This window comes from Anolis carolinensis, chromosome 1 (assembly GCF_035594765.1).
Source record: "Anolis carolinensis isolate JA03-04 chromosome 1, rAnoCar3.1.pri, whole genome shotgun sequence".
Taxonomy (NCBI): Eukaryota; Metazoa; Chordata; class Lepidosauria; order Squamata; family Dactyloidae; genus Anolis; species Anolis carolinensis.
This window is the reverse complement of record NC_085841.1, coordinates 99,463,409-99,485,463: the sequence shown is the minus strand read 5'-3', so window position 1 is coordinate 99,485,463 and position 22,055 is coordinate 99,463,409. Positions and strand designations below refer to the sequence as shown.

Genomic DNA, 22,055 nt, shown 5'->3' with positions numbered 1-22,055 from the left:
CCTGTCGGGACTAAATTCTGTTAGCCATTTTGCTGAGGCCAGGGGCCTGCAACTTCTTCCTTGAGGCAAAGTGTACTGGACTTTAACCCTGTTCTTTCAGTGGTAGAATAAGCACTAAAAGACTACCATTTTCTTTTAAATACAAGGTGCACAATTAACATGCACTTTGTATTCAATTAAGACATGTCTTGTTTCCAACAAAATTGTAAGAGGGGATTTCTGTGTCTGCTTTGCTGAGATATGATGGCTTAGGAGCACCCTATACAAAATGGGTAGATGAAAGCCAGGTTAACCCATGACATCTTGTCCAGTTCTGGTTTAGATTATCCCATGTCAGCATGATCTATCATAATCAAACATAATACAACTAGCCATAGGAGAAGGGATGCTGTGGACCTCCAAATATTGAAAAATAGTTTTCATTATCTCAGTACTATAGATAACACTGACTGAAATGTATGGACATGGAGCTCAATATTGTCTGGAGCAGGGCTTCATAAACTTTTTTGACTCCTGACTCATTTTGTCTGAGAAATGCTTACATCATCCCAGGTATATAGGCATATAAAATAGGTATAAAATCAGACATTTTCTGAAAATAATACAGCATTTGCAAGGCTGAATTCCCTTTTTGTGGCCTACAGCTGAAGCATTTTATACAAAGTCCATTGTAAACATTTCACATTGTTACTTGCCGATTTGCGTAAATGTCTAAAACAGCCATTATGTGGCATTCAGAAACTTTTTACGATTCCCAGAATTTTGGAACCCTAACATTAAGCTAAAGGGACCTGATCTGGGGTCAGAGCGCACAGTTTAAGAAACAGTAATCTAGAGAGCAAGAGACCCCCTTTCTAAGTCTTATCCTGGAGGTATCAGAAATGTTCTTCTTTGCTGTTTGCTGGACACTGTTAACCAATACTATTATGATACATTGAGAGTGGCTTCTATTCTACATGATCCAGAACAAAGTGTTTGCAGGAGAAAAGTCTTTGCTGACTGGAATTAAAAACATGCTGAATAAAAACAGAAATACGAATAGTTGATACAATGGTAGAACATCTAAAAGATTTTCTAACTACTACACAGCAGTGTTACTCAATGGAGAACTGTCTTGTATTTTTGAAGTTCCAGTGACCCCTACTGACACTCTGGCAGGCCAACTGCTCCTGACATTTCTTGTAATGTTTCCTAAAAAAAATCGTTTTCCCATAGATGCTCCTTAAAATTCGTGATGCTCCTGGCAGAAGTGTTTCCCATTTGAATAAAATTCTAAGGACAAACCGTTATGAAGATACAATTTGATTCTACATACAATCATTTTCTTTTCTTCTGAAAGAAAGTAATTCTACAGTAAATAAAAGAGTGCAATAACTTTCAGATCCAGCCCTGAGCCTAGGCTGAGTCCAGCTGTTTCATACCAGTTTCATACATCATTAATGGTCCAGAGCCAAATAACCAAGAGCCCTTGCTTTCTGCTACAAACCCCATCTGTCTGTGTTTGGAATGAAAGAACAAAAATACAAATGTAAAATGCTCTCTTTTAATTACTAAATTAAGACAGTTAAACATTTTAAAAATGTAAACTTACAAATAAAACAATAACAAATGTAATTAGGACTGTAACATTATTTTAGAAAAAGAACTTAAGAGAGAAATAGAAAGGATGGGGCTTTTTTGTTTGTTTCTTTTTGGTTAGAAGGAAGGAATTCGAGGCTGGTACAAACTGAAAAAGTAATAACTGTGTGCATCCCTCCCCGCTCCCATTTCCCGTGAAAGAAGTGCATAGTAATTCCACTGCAACACTTGTAGACATAATGGAAGTAATTTCATTAGCAGTACAGGACATTTAAAACACCTATCTCACGATGGGAAATGGCACACCTAAATAAAGTATTGTTGTTGATGCCTGATGAATGGGTTAAGCATGTGGACATGACCAGAATGCTATGAGGTTGAGACTATTGCAGGTGACTGCAAGGTTTATTTTTTTTTTTTTTGTAAAAAAAAGATTCAGAAAATGTTCATTATACATATTTTCATACAGGAAAATACTTGCAGTTCAACCTTCCAGTCCAAATTGGCAACAGCAGATATTCTCGCTTTAAGATGTTCATTTCAACTTTGACCACAAAATTAAACCACACAGTTGGGAAATGTTGCTGGAAATGCTGCATATGATTTCTGAAAGATCAAAAAGTTACAACGATCTACAGGTACATAGTCAAACCAAAAAGTGCAATCCAATTTAAAAAAGTCATGCTGGGCAAAAGCCAAAAATTCAGTCACTGGCTTTGAGACTTCACCAGTGTTTCATGTCTCCGGTGAAGTTAGTCTTTTTCTGGGTGCGTCAGCATTATGGCTAATTGTTTCTGAAATGAGTTTCCTCTGTAATAGCACCCACGGACTATATATACAGGTATGTATATATTTTACATATATCTTATATATAAAAGCAAAATCAAAACAAAACCCTCAAACACTGGTCCTGATTTTATTTTGTTAGAACATGAAAAAATGTAGACAAAAAGAGGCCACTTTTGGAAAATAATACTTTAGTCGAACCAGGAGAAGACTAGTTAAAATCACATAATTTTGCATTATTTTTTTAAAAAAGGAAAGCACTAGGATAAGTTATTGGCACTGAATTACTATTTACACTGAACAAAAGATTTTGCAGTTTACATAACATCAAAAGAATGCAGTTTCAAAGTCTCTGATTAAGAACAAAACCAAGTGTTCATTTTTCTGTTCATAGAAGACATTCAGATTTCTAGGACAGGTAGCTCTAGTTCTCATCTTCAGCCTCCAGTGCATTTTGGCGCTCTCAGATGCAACCTTGGGAGAAGCCAGTCAGCCTCTGTCGGCTGCAAATGCAACTCTCGACCATCACCGTAGTCTGCAAGGGCCAGGAAAATTACAGGTTGTCACCTGGTTGGTACTGGGGTTCAGTTGCAGTAAAGTAGTCTTCAAGGAAACCCTGCAAGTACTCAAATGTTGGGCGCTCTTCTGGGTCTTTTTTCCAGCAGTGGATCATAAGCTCATGTAGAGAAATGGGGCAATCCTGGGGACATGGCATTCTGTAGCCCCGCTCTACCTGTTCTAAGACTTCACGATTATTCATACCTGTAACACAGAAGCCACAACAAGCAATGCTTATATAGGAAAATAAGGAAAACTAGTGTGTCTAAACAAAATATTTAAATATATGTCTGGTAACACAGATCTCAGCCATTATTTTAAAAATAACAGTAGCCAGCATGGTGTAGTGGTTTGCAGCTTGGAGACCAAGGTTTGAATCCCTGCTCAGCCATGCAACCCAATGGGTGACTTTGGGCAAGCCACACTCTCTCAAACTCAGAGAAAGGCAACGGCAAACCTTTTTTAGATAAACCTTGCCAAGGAACCCATGATAGGTCACCACCACCACAATAATTTGGAAATTTGTATTTCAAAATTTATAAATTTGAAATTTACATATTTATGACATAAATGCCATGTTGCATCAATTATTATCTTATTTCAATGTTTACTTTGGAATTAAACATTTGATGTAACATAATCTCTCATCTTCTTGAATGTCTGCTTTGTTGCCTCTTCTCTGATTAATGTGTCTAGTTCTCAGTTGAATCATGCCCATATCAGACTACATAATATTACAAAATCATTTACAAAATCATGTGGGTTGTCAGATCTAATAGGATTGAACAGCATTATGAAGCCAAGGACATTAAAGTAAAGAAGATGATGGATAATGACACTTAAAGAACATCTATACAAAATGGAAATTGCCAAAATTGGAATGGCATTTTTCTAACAATGACGAAAAGGCATATTAAATGTTTTGTCTCAGCACTAGAAAAACACAAGAAAAATAATAATTTGAAGAGAAAAATTGCAGTTTTATCATGCTTTTCTGAAAGAGAGCTTTTTATTTCCAAAATCCACATCTGCCAAAGAAACGCCACATACTTCATAGAGGGGCAAAGTATAGCTGTATAATCATAGATCTGATTCTAGTCCTGTCTTGAAATATGCTGTTTCACTTCTTCTCCCCTCACTCCCACATGTCATATATCACAGTCTATACAACGTTTCTGAAATTAATCTTCATCGATTTCCATTTGTCATTTTAAAAAGTCTTCAGGAGTTATAGTTAAATTTCTGAAATTATTTAGCAACAGTATGTTAGTTAAGCACTGGAAATATAGTGAGTTTTGTTAACTTTCCTCTTTTCCTTGTTTGGCCTCTATTGAAAACCAGCATCCTGGAAATAATAGTTGTGTTTAAAGTAGAAACACCAATACATTTTCAATATATTGGAGTGGGAATAAAAAAATCTCTGATACTGCTGTGAACTCTAAAGAAATCACATGAGATGAAGAAAATGTCATGTGGATCTTCAAAATAGAATTAGTTTGTACAGAAGCAAAATTTGGCATTTCCTGAAGCTTTCCTGGAACTGCCTTTTGGCAGCTTTAGGAGATAACATAGTCACAGGCCCATAAAATAGTTCACCTTCACCACAACAGAAATCCAAAAAAGAGTAAACAGTAAGGTGCTCCTGTAGGGGAGATCTATGTGTTTAGACATCCCTTGTTTTCATGAAACAAGGGATTGGGTTGTGTATTTACCGGGCTGAATGGCCATGTTCCAGAAACGTTCTCTCCTGACGTTTCACCCACATCTATGGCAGGCATCCTTAGAGGTTGTGAGGTATAGTGTTTGTTTCATTGTTTCAAGGGATTGTTTCATTGTTTGTACACCTTTTCACCATTATGCACATCTATCTTTCATTTTGAGGCATTAAAACCAAAGATTTCACCTCAATCATACAACGATCTGAAAACATACTCATTTTTTTCTTACCCGGGTATGGCACTCTCCCTTTTGTCACTAGCTCTGTTAATAATATACCAAAGGACCAGACATCTGATTTTATTGTAAACCTTCCATACAGTGCAGCTTCTGGGGCGGTCCATTTTATGGGGAATTTTGCACCTAGAAAAGAAAAAGACTGTTCACCCATTGGTGGCTAACAGGATGATGAATCGCTAACTTGGTAAGGCAGGAGGAAGTCAGAAAAGAGGAAGACCACATTACAGATAGACTCAATCAAGGAAGCACAGCCCTGAGGACATAAGTCAGTAACAAGGTTATTTGTTGAACTTACCTAGGTGTGGCTTTACCAGAAAGTAATTGATGTAAACAAAACAGATGCACATACACAGTCTTGTCAAACCTTTTTACCTATTCCCTGCGATTTAGCTTCAATTACACAAGTATGTCATAATGCCAAAAATCACATCTACCCTCAGCTACAGTAGGCCGGCTAGACAACAAATAACATTAACAAGGTGTATGCAGAAAACATTACACAGTGTCTTTAGTACACTTTTACCCTTATGAGCCCTTCCTTTCTTATTAGGAAGGATCTATTTATTAAAAAGTTTTACAATGAGCCAGGTTTAACCCTTTCCCTCATTATGTCTGCACAGTTATCAAGTTACCAGCATGGTGTAAGGCCTAGACTCACAGCAGAGGAAAGTGTTCATTTAGGTATGTAGAAATTATAAAACTGGAAGCAGAATAAACATATAAAATGGTGCATTGATACGTTTCATATTCTGCATCACCACAAAATAAGAAATTCGAAGGAAAGTGCTACAGGGTGCAATATCCTTTGGGAAAGAGCACACCAAAGATTTAGGATATATATATTTATTTATCTAATTTATATTCCACATTTCTGCCTATTATTGCATAGTGGGTCCTTGGTATAAACTAGGATTTGGATCTAATATCTTTGTGGTTACCCAAATCCATGGATGCTGAAGTCCCTTTTTTGCATTTTGAGAAAAAAACATTCATGCTGCAGATGGTTGAATCTGTGGGTGCAAAGAGGTGACTGAACTCAAACTCAAGGTGGAGAGCAACAGAAAAATTCAAGCAGAAACAACTGTAATAAATTAAAGAAACAATTAAAACACAGCAATAAGAAGAGAGAAGACACTGACCCCTTTGACTATAACCCAATTAAAAAAATAAGGCTTTTGCCTGCAGGTAGAAGGGCACCAAGTGCCTAGCCTCCTTTGGCAGGGAGTGAGGTCTAGCTTGGGAGGGCACTAAGCAGTGGGCCAGTTCATACCAGAACGTGCAGATAACATGCTGCGAAGAAACATGTTAGCTTGGACTAGTTCCTTTTCATTGATAACAGCTATTCATACGCCTCCTTTCCCCCTCTTAGTAGTGATACCTTCCAGATGTTCCTCCCTCCAAGAACAAGAAGAGTACTCTTGCGCAAGAGTGGTCTAACACCATGGCTCTACACACAGTGTGCCCTGGGGAAATTATGTCATTAACATTTATGGAAGGCTTCCCAGTGTACTGGTAGCAGATGCAATGAGCCACATATGTTCCCGCGTGGCTTGTATTTTGTTTTTCAACAGAAATAGAAAGAAAGGGAGAGGGGGAAGGCTTGGACCTCCTTGGGCTGAGAAGGAAGACCTTTGGGGCAGACTTTGTCAGTGGGGCAGCAGGAACTAAATGTGTAGGCATGCATAACGGAAGATTCTACTCCCACACAGGCAGTAATGACAATAATTATACAACAGCTTGGCAGGGATAGCAACATGAAATTCAACATATTCCTTTTCTCAGTAATCTTCCAAGCTCTGGGAGAACCGCCCCCATTCAAATATATGCTCAAAACACGAAAAATAAAGACCAGGGCACCTGCTCCCTGTGCTGGAATCAAGATAAACAACTGCAAGTTCATCTCCTTTCCTCCCCTTATCTTGAAACTACTTTCTGCTGTGAAAATAACCTAAATGGGTGGGGAAATGTACTCCATCCCACCCAGTGTAATATAATTTATGGGGGCCGGGCTGTGGCGCAGGCTGGTGAGCAGCTGCTGCAATAAATCACTCTGACCATGAGGTCATGAGTTCAAGGCCAGCCCATGGCGGGGTGAGCACCCGTCAATTAAAAATAAAATATAGCCCCTGCTCGTTGCTGACCTAGCAACCCGAAAGATAGTTGCATCTATCAAGTAGGAAATAAGGTACCACTTATAAAAGTGGGGAGGTAAGTTTAACTAATTTACAACGTTGGAATGAGGAAGTGCCATCAGAGTGGATGATGAAGCAGCTGCTCCCCCTGTGGCCAGAATCGAACATCCCCTCAGGAGAAGGTTAACTTGCCTGTGCATCTGTCTGTCTGTCTCTGTTTGATGTGTTTATGGGCATTGAATGTTTGCCCTGTATGTGTATAATGTGATCCGCCCTAAGTCCCCTACGGGGTGAGAAGGGCTGAATATAAATACTGTAAATAAAATAATCAGATTTTCTTGAGATAAACATTTTAGGTGTTGTTTTCCCTTACACAGATCTGCATGAGTACTTTTCAACCCAGGGAACCTGTCTAATGTTTGCTTTATATACAAATGTACAAGCAGAGAATACTAGCAACTAACAAACATCTAAGATAAAAAACAGATTCCCAGAGAGTTACTTACATGTTCCACTTAAATCCAATCCCAACTCCCGTAGAAACCCATAGGGTTTCGATTTCCATCTCTCTCAACCCAATTCAGTGAAAACTTCAAATTACTATCAGCTCAGACACAAGAAGAGCCTCTTCTCTTTCAGAAGACCACCCAGACTTTATTTTTTTGTCATCAATTAACAATAAATTTGATCTTGCTATCAGAAATCATAGCAATCATGCTAAGTAACTTGTGTTTGGGACAGGGCATTTCAGAAAGAACTAAGAAAAGTTTATAATCTGTTCCCCCTTATAGTCAGTGTAAATGTTAGGAAACCGCTTAAAAAAACAACAACCAGAACTAATAATACTGTATCATTTATTACAAAACTACAGAATATGTGTATCTCAGTACCATCTGCTTCCTTTAGGAATTTCTTCAGAGATTCAATAGAGTGTTTTGAATAGGAAGTCATCCCTATTAATGTCAAGTACACAAAATACCTGAGTAGCAAGAAGATGAAAAAAGAAAAGCTGGTGTTTTGAAATGCAACCTTCAACTCATCACAGGGGTGAGTGGAACACTTCCTGTCTCCAAAGGAAATGGCTGGTTGGCCTGTATCAAACTTTTCCAGCTAGTTTTTTTTTATCTTGTTTGCCACAGATGCTACAGGAACAGGTGCTAGCTAGAAAAACAACACAGCCCCCGAGATGCATCCCTACAGGATTTTTGGCGTGGGGAAAGTGGGTGTTGCATTGTGGGCTTATTGTGCCATTGCTAGTCCCTATGGAGTTAATAAGCCATAAACAAGGGGGAATTAGAAGAAAACACTTGTGAAAATCTACCAATGAGCATGCTTCAAAATAATTGTTTTGAAGATACTATGAGACTTTTCATGATTCTTTCATGATCCAGTTTCAATAATGTATATAGACAAGACTAGATAACTAATACCAATATGTCTACTGAATCAAGCTTAATCAAGTTCTTCAAGCCCACTATATAATTTCCTCTTGAAGGGTTTTTCATCACATGAAAAAGAAGCTGTATGTATTACAATAAATATATGTGGAATGAATAATTGTGTTCCTTCTTTTCAAGTCAATGGCTGGAATCTTCTATAGCAGTTATGAATGTGTAACCTAGAGTTACACACTGGGGACTGTTGAGTATTAATGATCCCTAGTAGCCCCTAGTTTAGTTGAGGAGCTATGCAGGGACTATGAAAGTCCCCCAAGCCACACTTACTAGGCAGCAGCATCAGTGATTGACAGGGGTCTGCTCCTATGTCAGATGGGATGCAACTGATCCATGTTTCCAGCCCCTTGCGCAAAGGAGAATTGCAACAGGGGCCCTCCTGTCACGCCACTTCTGCTTGTTGTACAGTGGAGATTGCCCTTCGAAGGCACTGGAAATGCCAGTTACTGGCTTCCCAAGCAAAATGGAAGCAGGCTCCTGTTGATACTTCCCAGCAACTGGATATGGGAATGGTGGTCAGACTGTGGTGTTTACACATAATGTAATGCTTTATAGGATTCAGGTCACTATAAGCAAACCAGTCTATCACCATCTATTATTCAGGAATCCAGGTGATGATATTAGACTCCTCATGCCTAGCTCAAAGTTGAGGTCATCAGAAGAATCTTTCCTCCGCTCCATCTGAGCAGTTTGGTGGTAACATTTTTCATGTTGTGAAGCTTCATCCACTTTTCTTCTTTTATGATGCTAGGTCAAGACTTTCTGGTTCACTTGGGCTTTATACTTTAAAATCTTATTTTAAATAAATGTTGGGCTTTATTATGGGATTTTTGCTTTACTGTATTCACTGTAATGCTTGTATTTTACATGATGCTACATGAAAACAAATGCAATATATACCTTAGTAAAATACTGTACCAGAAACAATATTCTAAAAAGAGAGAAAGGGGTAACATGGAAATTTGATACGCTTAACCATTCTTAAAGCATGAAAATTAAAATGATCATGCAATATTGTGGTTGACCATAAGGTTTATTTTTCTTTCTTGAGATAATGACTGGCATTAAAAAAAACACACACAGAGTGATTTATGCCACTACCTTGATGGCTTTAGCATTTATTCTGAAATACAGTTAATAACATCATTTTGAAATGGTATAATTTGCCAGAGTAATTCATCTTATGTGCTTATGGGCACACATTCAACCAAGAATCCTTCCAAATAATAGTAATAGAATTGGAATTGTGCTGTGATTATTATTAACTGTTAGTTGGGACATCATAACTTTTCTCCTCCTCCACTTCATTCAATAACATTTACTTTCAATTGTAGTACATTTAGGGATACATAGTCTCCAATCATCACTTACTGAGAAGTAGCTGTTTCAGCTGATGGGGTCATTTCCACTGTCATTTAGGAAGCAGCTGACTGACATTCCCATCCTTCCTTGTTTGAGTGATCGCCGGCAAAAATTGTGATAGGACCGTACTTCTGCATGTTGCAGTGGCGATTGCTCACAGGAAGAGGTGGGAACATCAATCAGATCCTTCCTGAGCCATAAGGGAATGGACCCCCACTGATCACAGTGATTGACAGTAAGTGTGGACTGCGGCAGATTGGCCTGAATTCATTGTGTAGCTCCATACTTATGGAAATAACACATTCACAACTGCCCAACAAGATTCCTGGATAATTAAAAAAATAAAACATTGTTACCTAATTCACTAATTCCAATGCAAAACAAAACAATTCCAGTTAGATTAAAATCTGTAGCGCCAGGTTTTCCTATAAGCTGCCCAGTTATCTTTAGAACAACATCTGATATTTTTAAGCTACTCTGGAAGAATGAGGGAAATGCTGCAGTTGATGTTGGTATGTGGTATTAAATTTCAGGCTCGTTGGTTTGTTTCCCTTTGCAGCAACAGAATCCCCTATATTTATAGCTTTCGCTATTTTCATTATTACTCAACATCAACTTGCACTGAAAACAGCCAGTCTTGGACATGCCCCCTTTCTTTCCACTCAGGAACACTGATGACATGTTCATACAGTAATTGTTACTTCTGTTGCTTTGCAGTCTCCAATCATTCTGAAGATGTTCTAGCACCAAAAAACCTCATGTGTCTCAGAAATTATCCTTCAGATTAAAGCTTTCGATTCAGAGAGACCACACATTAAAAGACTTTAAACTCTAATGAGCTCTATTTGACATAAATTTTCATAGACTGCAGCCATTTCATCAGAGATGCAAAACAGGCTGATGCAGATAATGGCTGTGGAAATAGATTAAAAGAACTGGGCATGCTCTGTGCAGGGAATGATAAAGAGATGCAATTCTCTATCTGTATTCTTCAATGTAATACTGATTCAAATTCCAAACCAGATTGACTAAGCATGCACAGAAACAATTAACATTTTGATACATCTGCCTGCCAACCATGTTCAAATCTTAAGTCAAGATTATATTGGGTACTGATCCTACCTTGTCTGGCTGTATATTCATTGTCTTCAATTAGTCTTGCTAAGCCAAAATCAGCGATCTTGCATATTAGACCATTTCCTACCAAAATGTTTGCAGAACGCAAGTCTCTGTGTATGTAATTCATCCTCTCGATGTAAGCCATCCCTGCAGCAACCTGTCAGATTTACAATACACAATGTACTCTGCTTAATACAGAATATAGCACTTTGACAATGGACCAATTATATAATTATTTGTTCAAGATTTACCTGTGCTGCCATGTCCACTAAGTTTGGCAATTTCAGGGCTCTTCCTTCTCCATCCTTCAAGAAATCTAGCAAACTTCCTACAATGCAAAGGATTTCATTTTTAAAGCTCCTACTAGATGCTGGACAAGTAACAATAATGTTATTTATTTATAAAAGTAATTACATCTGCCTCTATAATGAATATGCATCTTTACAACTTAGAAATGCAGTGGTATTATTTTGAAAGTAGATATTTCCCTTTCTTTTAAATCACATAACTTATAAACAGTTTGAGGCCATTTAACTACAAAATAATCAATAACATTTATACAATTACAGATGTGGAAATGATTGATTAATTTAAGTGAAGAATTGTCCTAGTGTAAATCCAGTTGTTAATCCCAACTAGAGTATGTCTAGTGCATCAATGAAACAATTGTATTTAGGTCCCACTTTCATACTCCCAGACCCAATTAAACAATAGTATTTAGGTCCTACTTTCATATTCCAAAACACAGTTTTTAAACACTGATGCAGCTCAACCTAAACATATTTCTATTGAAACCATGAAATGAACATTCATCCAGTAACTGAAATATGAGCATAACATCATTAAACTGGTATACATTGCCAGTATTCTTCATCGTAAGTACTTATGGGCAAATGTACAATTCTTTCAAAAAGAGTATAGAACTGGCATTATGCCTCACACATTAAGTGCTATTAGTTAATCATCATAATTTATTTTCCTTTCATTGTTCAATAATATTTGCTTTCATTTGTAATAAGTAGCAATTTCACTTTGTATAAAAAGATACACAAATAATTGTCAGATACATTATCTGTTGCTATTTTGACATCAAGAGGCCTTAGGAGTTTCTTGTGTTGTTTGTACCACAGCCCACTAATTCTTTTTCATCTGGGATATCTTTGCTATTGCTTCTGAAGCACACTTTGAGAAAGGAAGAAGTGTGGCCTTTGGGATCTGAACTGTAATTTGCATTTCATATTTTAGCTAGGGTGCATCAGATTTTCTCATCAGAGTGGACTCTCACTGGAAGATGCAACACTGGATGGACAGCATTCATGACATAATGACCACTGTTTTATGACAGGCTTCATTTTACTCAGAGTGAATCAGCTCCAACACAAAGCATCCCTGAAGTTGAAAAGTGATGGAGGACATGCTGATCAATCTTCCCTCTACCCCTATGAAGCCACAATTCCCCTTCACATTCCTTCAGCGTGGCTCCAACTTTCTGGATTTCTGGGAATTTTAGAAGAATAGAGTGGTGACTGGCAAAATTGGCTACCTCCCATACAGTCTGACCATGGGAACATCAACTCCACTCTACACAGAACTTTGGAACAAATGTATTTCTCTGAAAAAATATATTTTATCCCTAAATGAAAGTCATGCTCCATAATGCAGCAATAATTGAGGCTGTTAAGAACATGGGAGCTTTACATAAAATATGACCAACCAAACAAGAACAATATTTCATATGATGAAACAATCACTATGCATGGAAATTTAGAAAGGTAAATGGCAAGCACCTGCACTGCTAAGTTTCTAAAAGCGTTCTTCCCACCAGCTAAGCAATATTTTGCACAGTCTGCCCATGCAGGTAATGCATTTCAAAGGTCAGTGGAGAATGCTTAGTTAAGCATTCCCTGGTGGAGGAAAAAGTGGCTACATCACACCACAACGCTTGACCTCAGCAAATTCATGGAGCCAAGATCTAATTGCCTTAGGAGGTGGAAATCAATAACCCTTTCCATTTAAGGATTCATAAAATGCAATAATAAATTTAAAAATTTAAGAGATGGTATTAAGATAATAGAGCCTGTAATCTGTATAGATTACAGGGTGGATAGGAATCAGATAATGAAAAATCAAAATATTTTAAATTTGTCTTATATGAAATCATAAAAAGGTGAAAACAATATCTCCACACGGTTATGAATGATACGGTTATAAGGTACTGGAATATGAATGTTGCACAGATACGACATTCCTGAAAAGTAAGCAGAGAAAATCTGCATAGTTTCAAAACTGTCTAGGGGGAGGGATGGTTTACCAAGGCTCTATTGCAGGCCTCTATGTGGGAGCAGGAATTTCCCTGCTTTCCATTCTATTGATAGAAATTGCTTCATCTGCAGGAGGGCTTAACTTCATACCATTGAATGTCCACACAATGAATCTACTGAAGCATCAGGACATATTGGTTAACTCTGTCAGTCACTAAGCTATGTCCTAGATGACTGCATAAACCCCTTTCCATGATGGTTATCAAAGAAAGATAAACAAAGTTTTTAACGTGGATATTTTTTTACTTATAGTAATAATTCTCAGATTTTGACCCTCCCGGAGTTTTGGACTTCAGCTCCCAGAAGCTGTCAGCTTGGCCAATGGTCAGAAATTCTCAGAGCTAAAGTTTCAAATTCCTGGAGGACGAAGACAACTAAGATTCCGTCTTAGGGTGAGTATAACGACAAACACCAGATCAGTCCTATCATAAGTAAGATATACAAACTGGCAAATAGGGTTTTGGAACTCAAAGAGAGGACCGTATCACCCACCAAAAAAACCCAAAAACCATTAAGTCTAGAAAGCAAAAGAAAAGGATTGTTTCTACTCACAAACTCTTGAATAAATTATACTGACGAAGGGCAGCTTCCATCATATTTTGAGTAATATATAAAACCCTACAAGTCTATTATCTTGCACAGTAAATTTTCATGTTCTGAATCATCCATTCCTTATAATATTCTAGAGTTTTCAAATTTTTGTTTAAAAATTTATCATATCCTAATCAAATAAATAGCAGCAGATTCTGTACTGTATAAAATGGTTGTTAGGAAATGCTCAGAGCAGTCCAAGAAGGATGTAGGAAATAATCTGAAAAAACATTGGAGAAACTATTTAAATTACAACAAAACATCTGTTACTAGCAACGTTTCAAAATAGTAACATACAGATTCAGCCTTCCCTATATTGTCATCCATAATAAAGTGGGTACACGAAAAAATATGCAAGCATAATAGTATATGGATTAGCAGAATTAGGGCATCATTGTGAAAAAAGGTTACATGTTTTGTTCCCTCATTTAAGTACCAAAAATAATAGTCAGGAAAACAGGTTATTTTAATGCTCTGGTGTCAAAAAATATTTACTGTTGCATAGCAATTATACTCTCAACCATAAAAATGAGGCTATTTCTTGAGAGGGAAAGGACGTTCCATTTTTGTGAGGTTATCCTAGCTGTATCTGTATAATTTCTTTTAAATTGTTGCTGTCTTATATATAATTTTTTTCTGTAAATATATGCATCTGTTAAATCTGATTAAATTAATCTATGTTATTTATTAATAGTGTATATTTACATGAACAGGAATCCTGAACTGTGAATCAAGATTAGAAAACTGAATTAACAGTCCCAGTTCATCTGCGCAGATTTGCCAAGATGTTCCAGCTAACACTCCTTGAAACACTATCAGCTTATTATGAGCTAAAACTCTGAATTTTAATCTCTGCTTAGCCCCCTCTATCTGATGATAACAGGAAACAAATTAGCAAGGATACACTCTTTAATTAATTAAAAGGCATTTTTAAAAGATAATTCAATTTCATCTAGAGGTTAAACAAAACATAATAAAGAAAGTCAACATGTAAACAAATTAGAGGCTACGTGCATGCTATACAATCATTCAAACCAAGAACAGCTACAACAGAATTTCCCAAAGGTAGGCTTGTTTACTTGCAATGAACAAACCTACTTGTTCATTTTACAGCAAAGTAATTACCAGCAGAGAAACATGTAATGTAGAGATTCAAGCATAACTTGCTATTGCTGGGTCATATCCCCTTTTCCACGGAGAACATTCAGATACTGGAATCCTTTTGGTGACATATGCATGCCGACCTTTTGGGGCAGGGGGTATTGAAGAAGGAGCTATCCTGTCCTTCTTTGCTCAATGCTTCCTACTTTGGGTACATAATAGTAGCCAGGATGTTCACAGGTGTACCTCAAACCCTTGATACGATCACGGGGCTGTAACCCGGCACATTCAAGTTAAGCTTTTTCAGCTGGGGAAGACAGGACAGCCTAACACTGGCTGGACAATACACCTTCTTTTCCAGATGCACAAGCACAGCTGGAATGCGCCAAGGCAGATCCGCCAGAGAGCTTTTAAAAGAAGCAGTGACTCTCACCTACCTTTACTCATGTACTCTGTGACAATATAGATAGGTTCTTCAGAAACCACAGCATAAAGCTGGACCAGCTTGTCATGCTTCAGCTTCTTCATAATCTGAGCCTCTTCCAAGAATGATTCTGGGGACATTGTGCCAGGCTTCAATGTCTTTATTGCTACTTTAGTATTTCCATTCCAGGTACCTAAAACAAGAAACCACCAACACTGTCAGTTGAAACATGCCTAGATCATGAAACTATTTACTTATAATACTTTCAACATTAGAGCATAGAAATGGTAAAGGTCGGTAAGTATAGAGACTGGAAAAGTTACTTTTGGGATTTCCATTTGGAACTTCACTCCCCAAATACATCATCCAATGTGAGTTGTTGGCTACATAATTCTGAGGTTAACTCTAGAAAAGTAACATTTCCAAATTCTGCATACACTCTGATATCTGAAGCAGCTTTGAGTATTAATGAAGCTGCAGAATTTTTGACACCTGGTGTAGTGAGCTATGCTCCTTCCACCAGGCAGATGGATTGTGAAGTCATTGGTAGTGCCATGGCCAAATGTTATCAGTGGCAAGAAAGATTTAATTTGTATTTTTACATTTGCTTTGTAGTTTGAGGCAAAGATATAAAGGCTGGAAATGGGCTGGATAAATTAATGTTTTTATTGCTGCTTGCATAATTCTCATATCTTTTGTAGGGGGGGGGGAGGGCATATGGATAATGTTTGTGCAGTTTGATTTTCTATGTGTTTTTCTGCACTATATAGCCTTTGGGAGCCAATCTTCTGTTGATCCCAACCAGTCGGGATGTACCCCAACCAGATTTTCCATATGTCCAATGGCCAGAAATGTGATGGTTGGCCATAGGTCGTTTGGGTAGAATTTGTTTTGGGACCTAATTCCACCACTGGATATGACTGCTACATCCCACCTTTGAAAGGCCTAAATCAGGCCTGGGCAAACTTGGACCCTCCAGGTGTTTTGGATTTCGACTTCCACAATTCCTAACAGCCTACCGGCTGTTAGGGATTGTTGGAAACAATCCAAAACACCTGGAGGGCTGAAGTTTGCCCAGGTCTCGGCTAGACAATACACAGCTTTACTGCAGTCTATCTTCCGTTGCAGCATTTGCTACCAATAAAACTTATGCCATAGTAACAATACGTATCAGTGATTGGCACTGATAAATCCTAGGAGAGATCTAGAACTGCACCGAGTTCTTGAAAAAGAAACCCAGATTGGTGTTATCTAGATCCTTCCACTTTAGCTGACAGAGGAATATGGGAAGCCACTTTCATTACAGCTAAGCTATACCACTGATATCCTTAATTACTGGATGAAATTTTGCTAATTAATTTTATTTCAGTACTAAAATTAGTTACATTTATTTGAGGGAAGTCATTAAAGGAGGATAATACTTCCTAAGAGCCGAAGACTGTATACAGCTTTCAATTTTTTTCTCTAAGCATAGTTCAGCATTGGATCTTAAACAATGAACATGTCTGAGGAATGCACATGTCAGTTCAACAAAATCTGTTCGGATTTTAAGTTATCCTTGATTTTTTTCAAATTGTTTTCAAATGAGACTTGCTTATTTCTAAGACAGAACAAAAATCAGTAAACTGAGTTATCAAAAAGTCTATGCTCTTAAAAGTCTATATATTTGAAACCAATTGTTATATTATTTTTAATAATGTTGTATAATGGACAGTGTTCATACAGATTATGTATTCCTTATCTGAAATGTTTGGGAGCAAAAGTGTTTTTGGATTTCAGGTGTCTTTCTGATTTTGGAACACTTGTATTTGCATATATGTACAAAAGGAGGTAATATGGAGATGGAACCCATATGTAAAAATGGAATTTTTTATGTGTCAGAGGTATCTCGTGCACATAGCTTTAAGGCAATTTTATATGCAATTTTGAAATTAATTTGTGCAAGAAACAAAGTTTGTGAACACTGAACCATCAGAAAACAAAGGTGTCCCCAGCTCAGCCATCCATGTGGATAATGTAAGATTTTGGAGTATTTTGGATTTCAGAATTCTGGATATGGGGTGCTCAGCCTGTACTATATAATAATAATAAAGGTAAAGGTGCTTTATTTACAAAAGGCTATTTGTCTAGATGTAAGGCCATCTGCAATCAAAGACAGAGGCAGTTTGCTTTCCTCATGACAAACATGTTTGCTAGTACATTACTTTATTTTTATCCACAGGTATGTAGAAGCGTCTCTGTCATATAAGGTACAAAATAAAATAAAATAAAATAAAGTGGTGAACCTGAGAAGATACCTTGAATGGGAGCTGACGCTATCAGGTTTAACTGCACCCTCTTTTTTTGGGGGGGGGGGGGTGGTATGGGATATATTTTTCACCTCATCAATTGGCCCCAGAAAACAGTCACACTGGTTTTGTTTCAGAGAGCTCAAATATTGAGGAAACTAGCCATGACATAATATTTGAGCAATTATGGTCCATATTCTATTTCTTGAACCAGCTAAAGAGTAGCATGACCTCTCTTAGAGATCCCACTCAAAGGTTATTTAAAATTTAATCCTTTATTCCATTTTACCCAGTATAAGTGAATGGCTTTTGTGTGTCTGGAAAAAAATAAAATAACAGTTGTCCCTCTACAATTGAAGTTTTAACTTTTGTAGATTCATGGATGTGATCATCTTACCTGTCTGAATGTATCTCCCTCTATTTATTTATTTATTTATTTATTTGTGACATTTATATACCACCCTTCTCACCCCGAAGGGGACTCAGGGCGGTTTACAAGTATATATACATACAATATATTATATTATACAACTATATCGCAATATTATTAGTAATATTGCATGTAATATAAATATACATGACCCATCTTGGAAGTTAAGATCATCTGGGGAGGCCCTGTTCTCGATCCCACCACCTTCGCAAGCGTGACTGGTGGGGACGAGCGAAAGGGCCTTCTCAGTGGTGGCCCCTCGTCTATGGAGCTCCCTCCCCAATGAAATCAGGCCAGCTCCCTCCCTCCTGTCTTAAGACGTGGCTGTGGGACCAAGCATTCAACCAGTAAAGAGAGCAATAAGGATAACGGACCAATGGAACTGACAACTGGACAGGCCTTGGATTATGTGATTTTAATTGATGTTTTAATAATTAATGTTTAATTGTATGGTTTTAATTGTATTTGTTCATTTTTATATTTATATGTATTGGCATCGAATGGCTGCCTGCTGTGAGGCCCCCCTGAGTCCCCTTTCCAGGGTGAGAAGGGTGGGATACAAATATGTGAAATAAATAAATAAATAAATTAAAAATGGTCTCTTTAGGAATTTCCAGGTCTGCCAGTGTGATTCTACGACCAACTTCCTTCAGGTAGGATGGAGGACCTAGACTCAGCTTTCTAGAGAGAGCATTTCCCTAGGCATTTCTAAGTCCTCCAGTGCAATTTTATGGTCAGGTTCCAGCAAAAGTTTAAAAAAGAGGCAACTGGTAGAAATTCCTAAGGAGGGAATATCCCAGGTAAAAAATAGCCATTTATTTGCAATTTTTCACTTTCACAGGCATCTTATGTCCCTAACACCAGGGAATGTGGAGGGTTGACAGTAATACACTAGTGAACATCTTTGTCATGAGGGAAATAGATGCCCCTATCTCTGATTTAGATGACCTGGTATGATATGGAGCCCCTTCCAGACTTTCATCACAATAGGCCTTTTATGGCCTATTGTGGTGAATACTACATTAATAAGAACACTTGTACTTATTATTTGAGTATGTGGACTTGCACAAAATTACAAATGAGGCCTGTCCAACAACTGGAAGTTTAGATGTTTTTGATTTAGATGACAATGTTATGTTGCTTGATTTTGAAAGGGACTTCTTTCATGCGGATGCTAGGTATGCATCCCAAACAGAACGGTTTCTGCTGCCTTACCACTCCACACTTCAGCGAAACAGCCCTGACCCAGCTTCTTTTCCAGAAACAATGACTCTCGTGCAACTTCCCATGCATCCTTAGCCAATCCGACAGTTTGTGGAGTGTAATTCGATGCAATCTTAGTTAAGTTAAAACATAAACCATCAGCTTTCTCTACAGGAAAGGAAATTAATAAAAGAAATACATATAATTCACGTAGTTATGGCATGCATTCAGAAAGATGGAATGTGTTTTTTCCTTCAGAGCCTGGACTCAGGTAACTTTTGGATCAAACCTTTACATAATTAAAAGATTAGAACGTGTCCATCTTGATTATTAAGGTAAAGGTAATTTGTCAAGCTTGACTGAAGCCAGGAGTGCTGAGACCAGCTTTCCCTTTTTATCTTGTATAAATTATGCAGTGCTGGTTTTCAGCATCAGGAGCCTATTATCCTTGGAAATCAAATAAGTCTGTTTTTTGATGCTGCTGGTCACGACTCATTTTGTTTCCACATTCCATCTTCCACACTTGCCTCCCAAAAATAGGAGACACTTAGGGAAAAAAAGTCTCTGCATACCCATCCATACTTCCCCAAACTGCCCATTTCCCAGTCTCTTGATCAACTGCAGTGATTCTCGTGGAATTTCCCAGACATCTTTGGTTTTGACAGACAGATCAGTAAGCCTTGGCATTCCTTTATGACAAGGGACTACTAAGCGGCAGCAAAGACCTGCAGCTCTCTCTGATGAAGCAGAAGTGAAGCACAGGGGAAAGAAAAGAGTAACAAACAATGAAACAAACACAGCAAGCAAGAAAAACACTGCTAATAAACAAGTTGCATCATCTGTTAGTAGCATTCCAAAAGGAGAGGGGAGAAAGGCTTGAAGATAAACACACTGCATGTTTAAAACATATCTTTGGAGTAAGAGAGTAGGTTTAAGGCTTCTCAGTTTCTTCCTATTATTACAACAGCTTGTATTGATGTGTAGGTAATATGATGTAATTCAATCATTTAAAATAGGGATATGAATTATGTTGGCTTTCCGGCTTTTGCTGGACTGTAAATCCCAGCAGCCCTAGGCAGCACAAGCAATGGTAAAGAATGATAGTAGCTGTAATCTAAAAACATTTAATAGGTCACAACATTCTTACCACTGATTTAAAATATCTCAGCAATTCCAAACCTCCTCTCCCAATTTAATTTGGCAGGTTGAAAAAAAAACACATCTATAAGTTTTGCCATCAAGATGGAAATCACAAAAAAGAAAAGGCTGCTGAGTGGTAAAGAAATCTTGCCAGGATGCATTTTGGAAGAAGACTGCAAGGGGTCTTCTGATTATTCAGAAATGTTTACTTATGCTACACTTTCCTGAACTGGCTGTGTCATTTCATGTGTATCGTGTTATTTTTGAATATAAATTTTGCTAAGCTATATTGAATTGTTCTACTTTTTGGTTTCTTTTCATGTTATTTCTACTTATTGTACTAAAATTGGTGTTAAGTAAAGCCCAGAAACACATCTACTTCATTCAGTGAGAGATACCTGTGCAGGCTTGTAAGACAGTTATGAATAGATGCTGTACATGTGGCTCATTTTTGCACTACACTACAAACTGTCAAGATTTATGATGAAATTTAGATTAGATTACTTAGGAATAGGTCCAATAGAAATTTTAATTATTCTCTGAGCCTTTAATTATTATCTGATTCAACAGTGTATGAATGGCTGTATATACAAAATACTTTAGTCAGCAGATATACAAATTATGGTTGAACATCTATATGCACTGAGAATCAAGTAACTATTGTATGTAGATAAAACAAAAAGCACCTGCCATACACTGCAAATACAATTGCATATGAAATGAGAAATAGCCACAGCATCTACTACTTCCTATGGTTCTGCCTATGTGTGTGCATGTGCCTCCCAAGTTTTTGCCACTTGATTGTGACCCCTTGAATGTCATAGGGTTTTCTTAGGCTAAGAATATTAAACAGTTGTTTTGCCAGTTCCTTCCTTTGAAATACATCCTTCAGCAACTGGTATTTGTTGGTGGTATCCCATCCAAGTACTAGCTACGGCTAACTCTACATGGCTTGGAAGATCAGATAGGACTAAACTGTCATGGAATGGATCAATTGTGAAGTTATAGTTTAGCAGCACCTGCACCAGGTGCTTCATTGTCATGTTAATTTGCTTTAAAAAAAAAAAGCTCTTTCCTTATGATGTTTGGGATAGCGTTAGAGAACCTGACAAGAAGAAAGTTAAGACAAAGGCATCCTTTTGAAAGATGTCATACCCCCCCTAATCTTTAACTTTGTACATCTGAATGTATTCACTGTAAATAGTTTTTCCTATATCTTCCCAGATGGACTGATTTAGTGAATTTTGTTTAAATAAAAAACTTCCTGTCTAGTTGGGGTAGACAAGACAGCTCTGTGTTTTTGACTGCAGCTCTCCTGACCCTCGCCACTGGCTAAGGCTGGTGTGAGCTGGTATTAGTTGTGGTGGGCCAAAATACTCTGGCCCTGGAAAACAAAGCAAAGCAGAAACTGAGGAAACCAAAATTATGTTACCACATTCTTAACCATGGTCAGTAAATGCAGAGTTAGTTGTGTGCATACTTCAACCTCTCTATTGGGTGTAGAGCTGAATGTGTATATGTATTTGTACATGTTTGTACAGTATATGTTTATATGTGTGTATTGTAGATGTATTATAATAAATTATTTAGTAATTGAAAAAAATCTCAATTT

The 22,055-nt window shown here is 37.5% G+C and overlaps 1 protein-coding gene across 5 annotated transcripts in view; it reads right to left on the bottom strand.

Annotated features, from left to right (window-relative positions):
- Nucleotides 1–1,529: 1,529 nt before the first annotated feature.
- The window catches only part of fyn (FYN proto-oncogene, Src family tyrosine kinase), a 149,010-nt gene continuing 128,484 nt past the window's right edge, over nt 1,530–22,055 (bottom strand). For 3 of the 5 annotated variants that reach the window (XM_062979959.1, XM_003215624.4, XM_008121170.3), the window contains 6 exons: nt 19,876–20,040; nt 15,396–15,575; nt 11,197–11,273; nt 10,949–11,102; nt 4,870–5,001; nt 1,530–3,126 (listed from right to left, as the gene is read on the bottom strand). In XM_062979959.1, coding sequence (XP_062836029.1) covers nt 2,918–3,126; nt 4,870–5,001; nt 10,949–11,102; nt 11,197–11,273; nt 15,396–15,575; nt 19,876–20,040 — 917 coding nt within the window. In that variant the 3' untranslated portion in view covers nt 1,530–2,917. Of the gene's footprint in view, nt 3,127–4,869; nt 5,002–10,948; nt 11,103–11,196; nt 11,274–15,395; nt 15,576–19,315; nt 19,472–19,875; nt 20,041–22,055 lie in introns of all 5 variants that reach the window. The other 2 variants (XM_003215623.4, XM_016998009.2) reach the window with 2 other exon arrangements.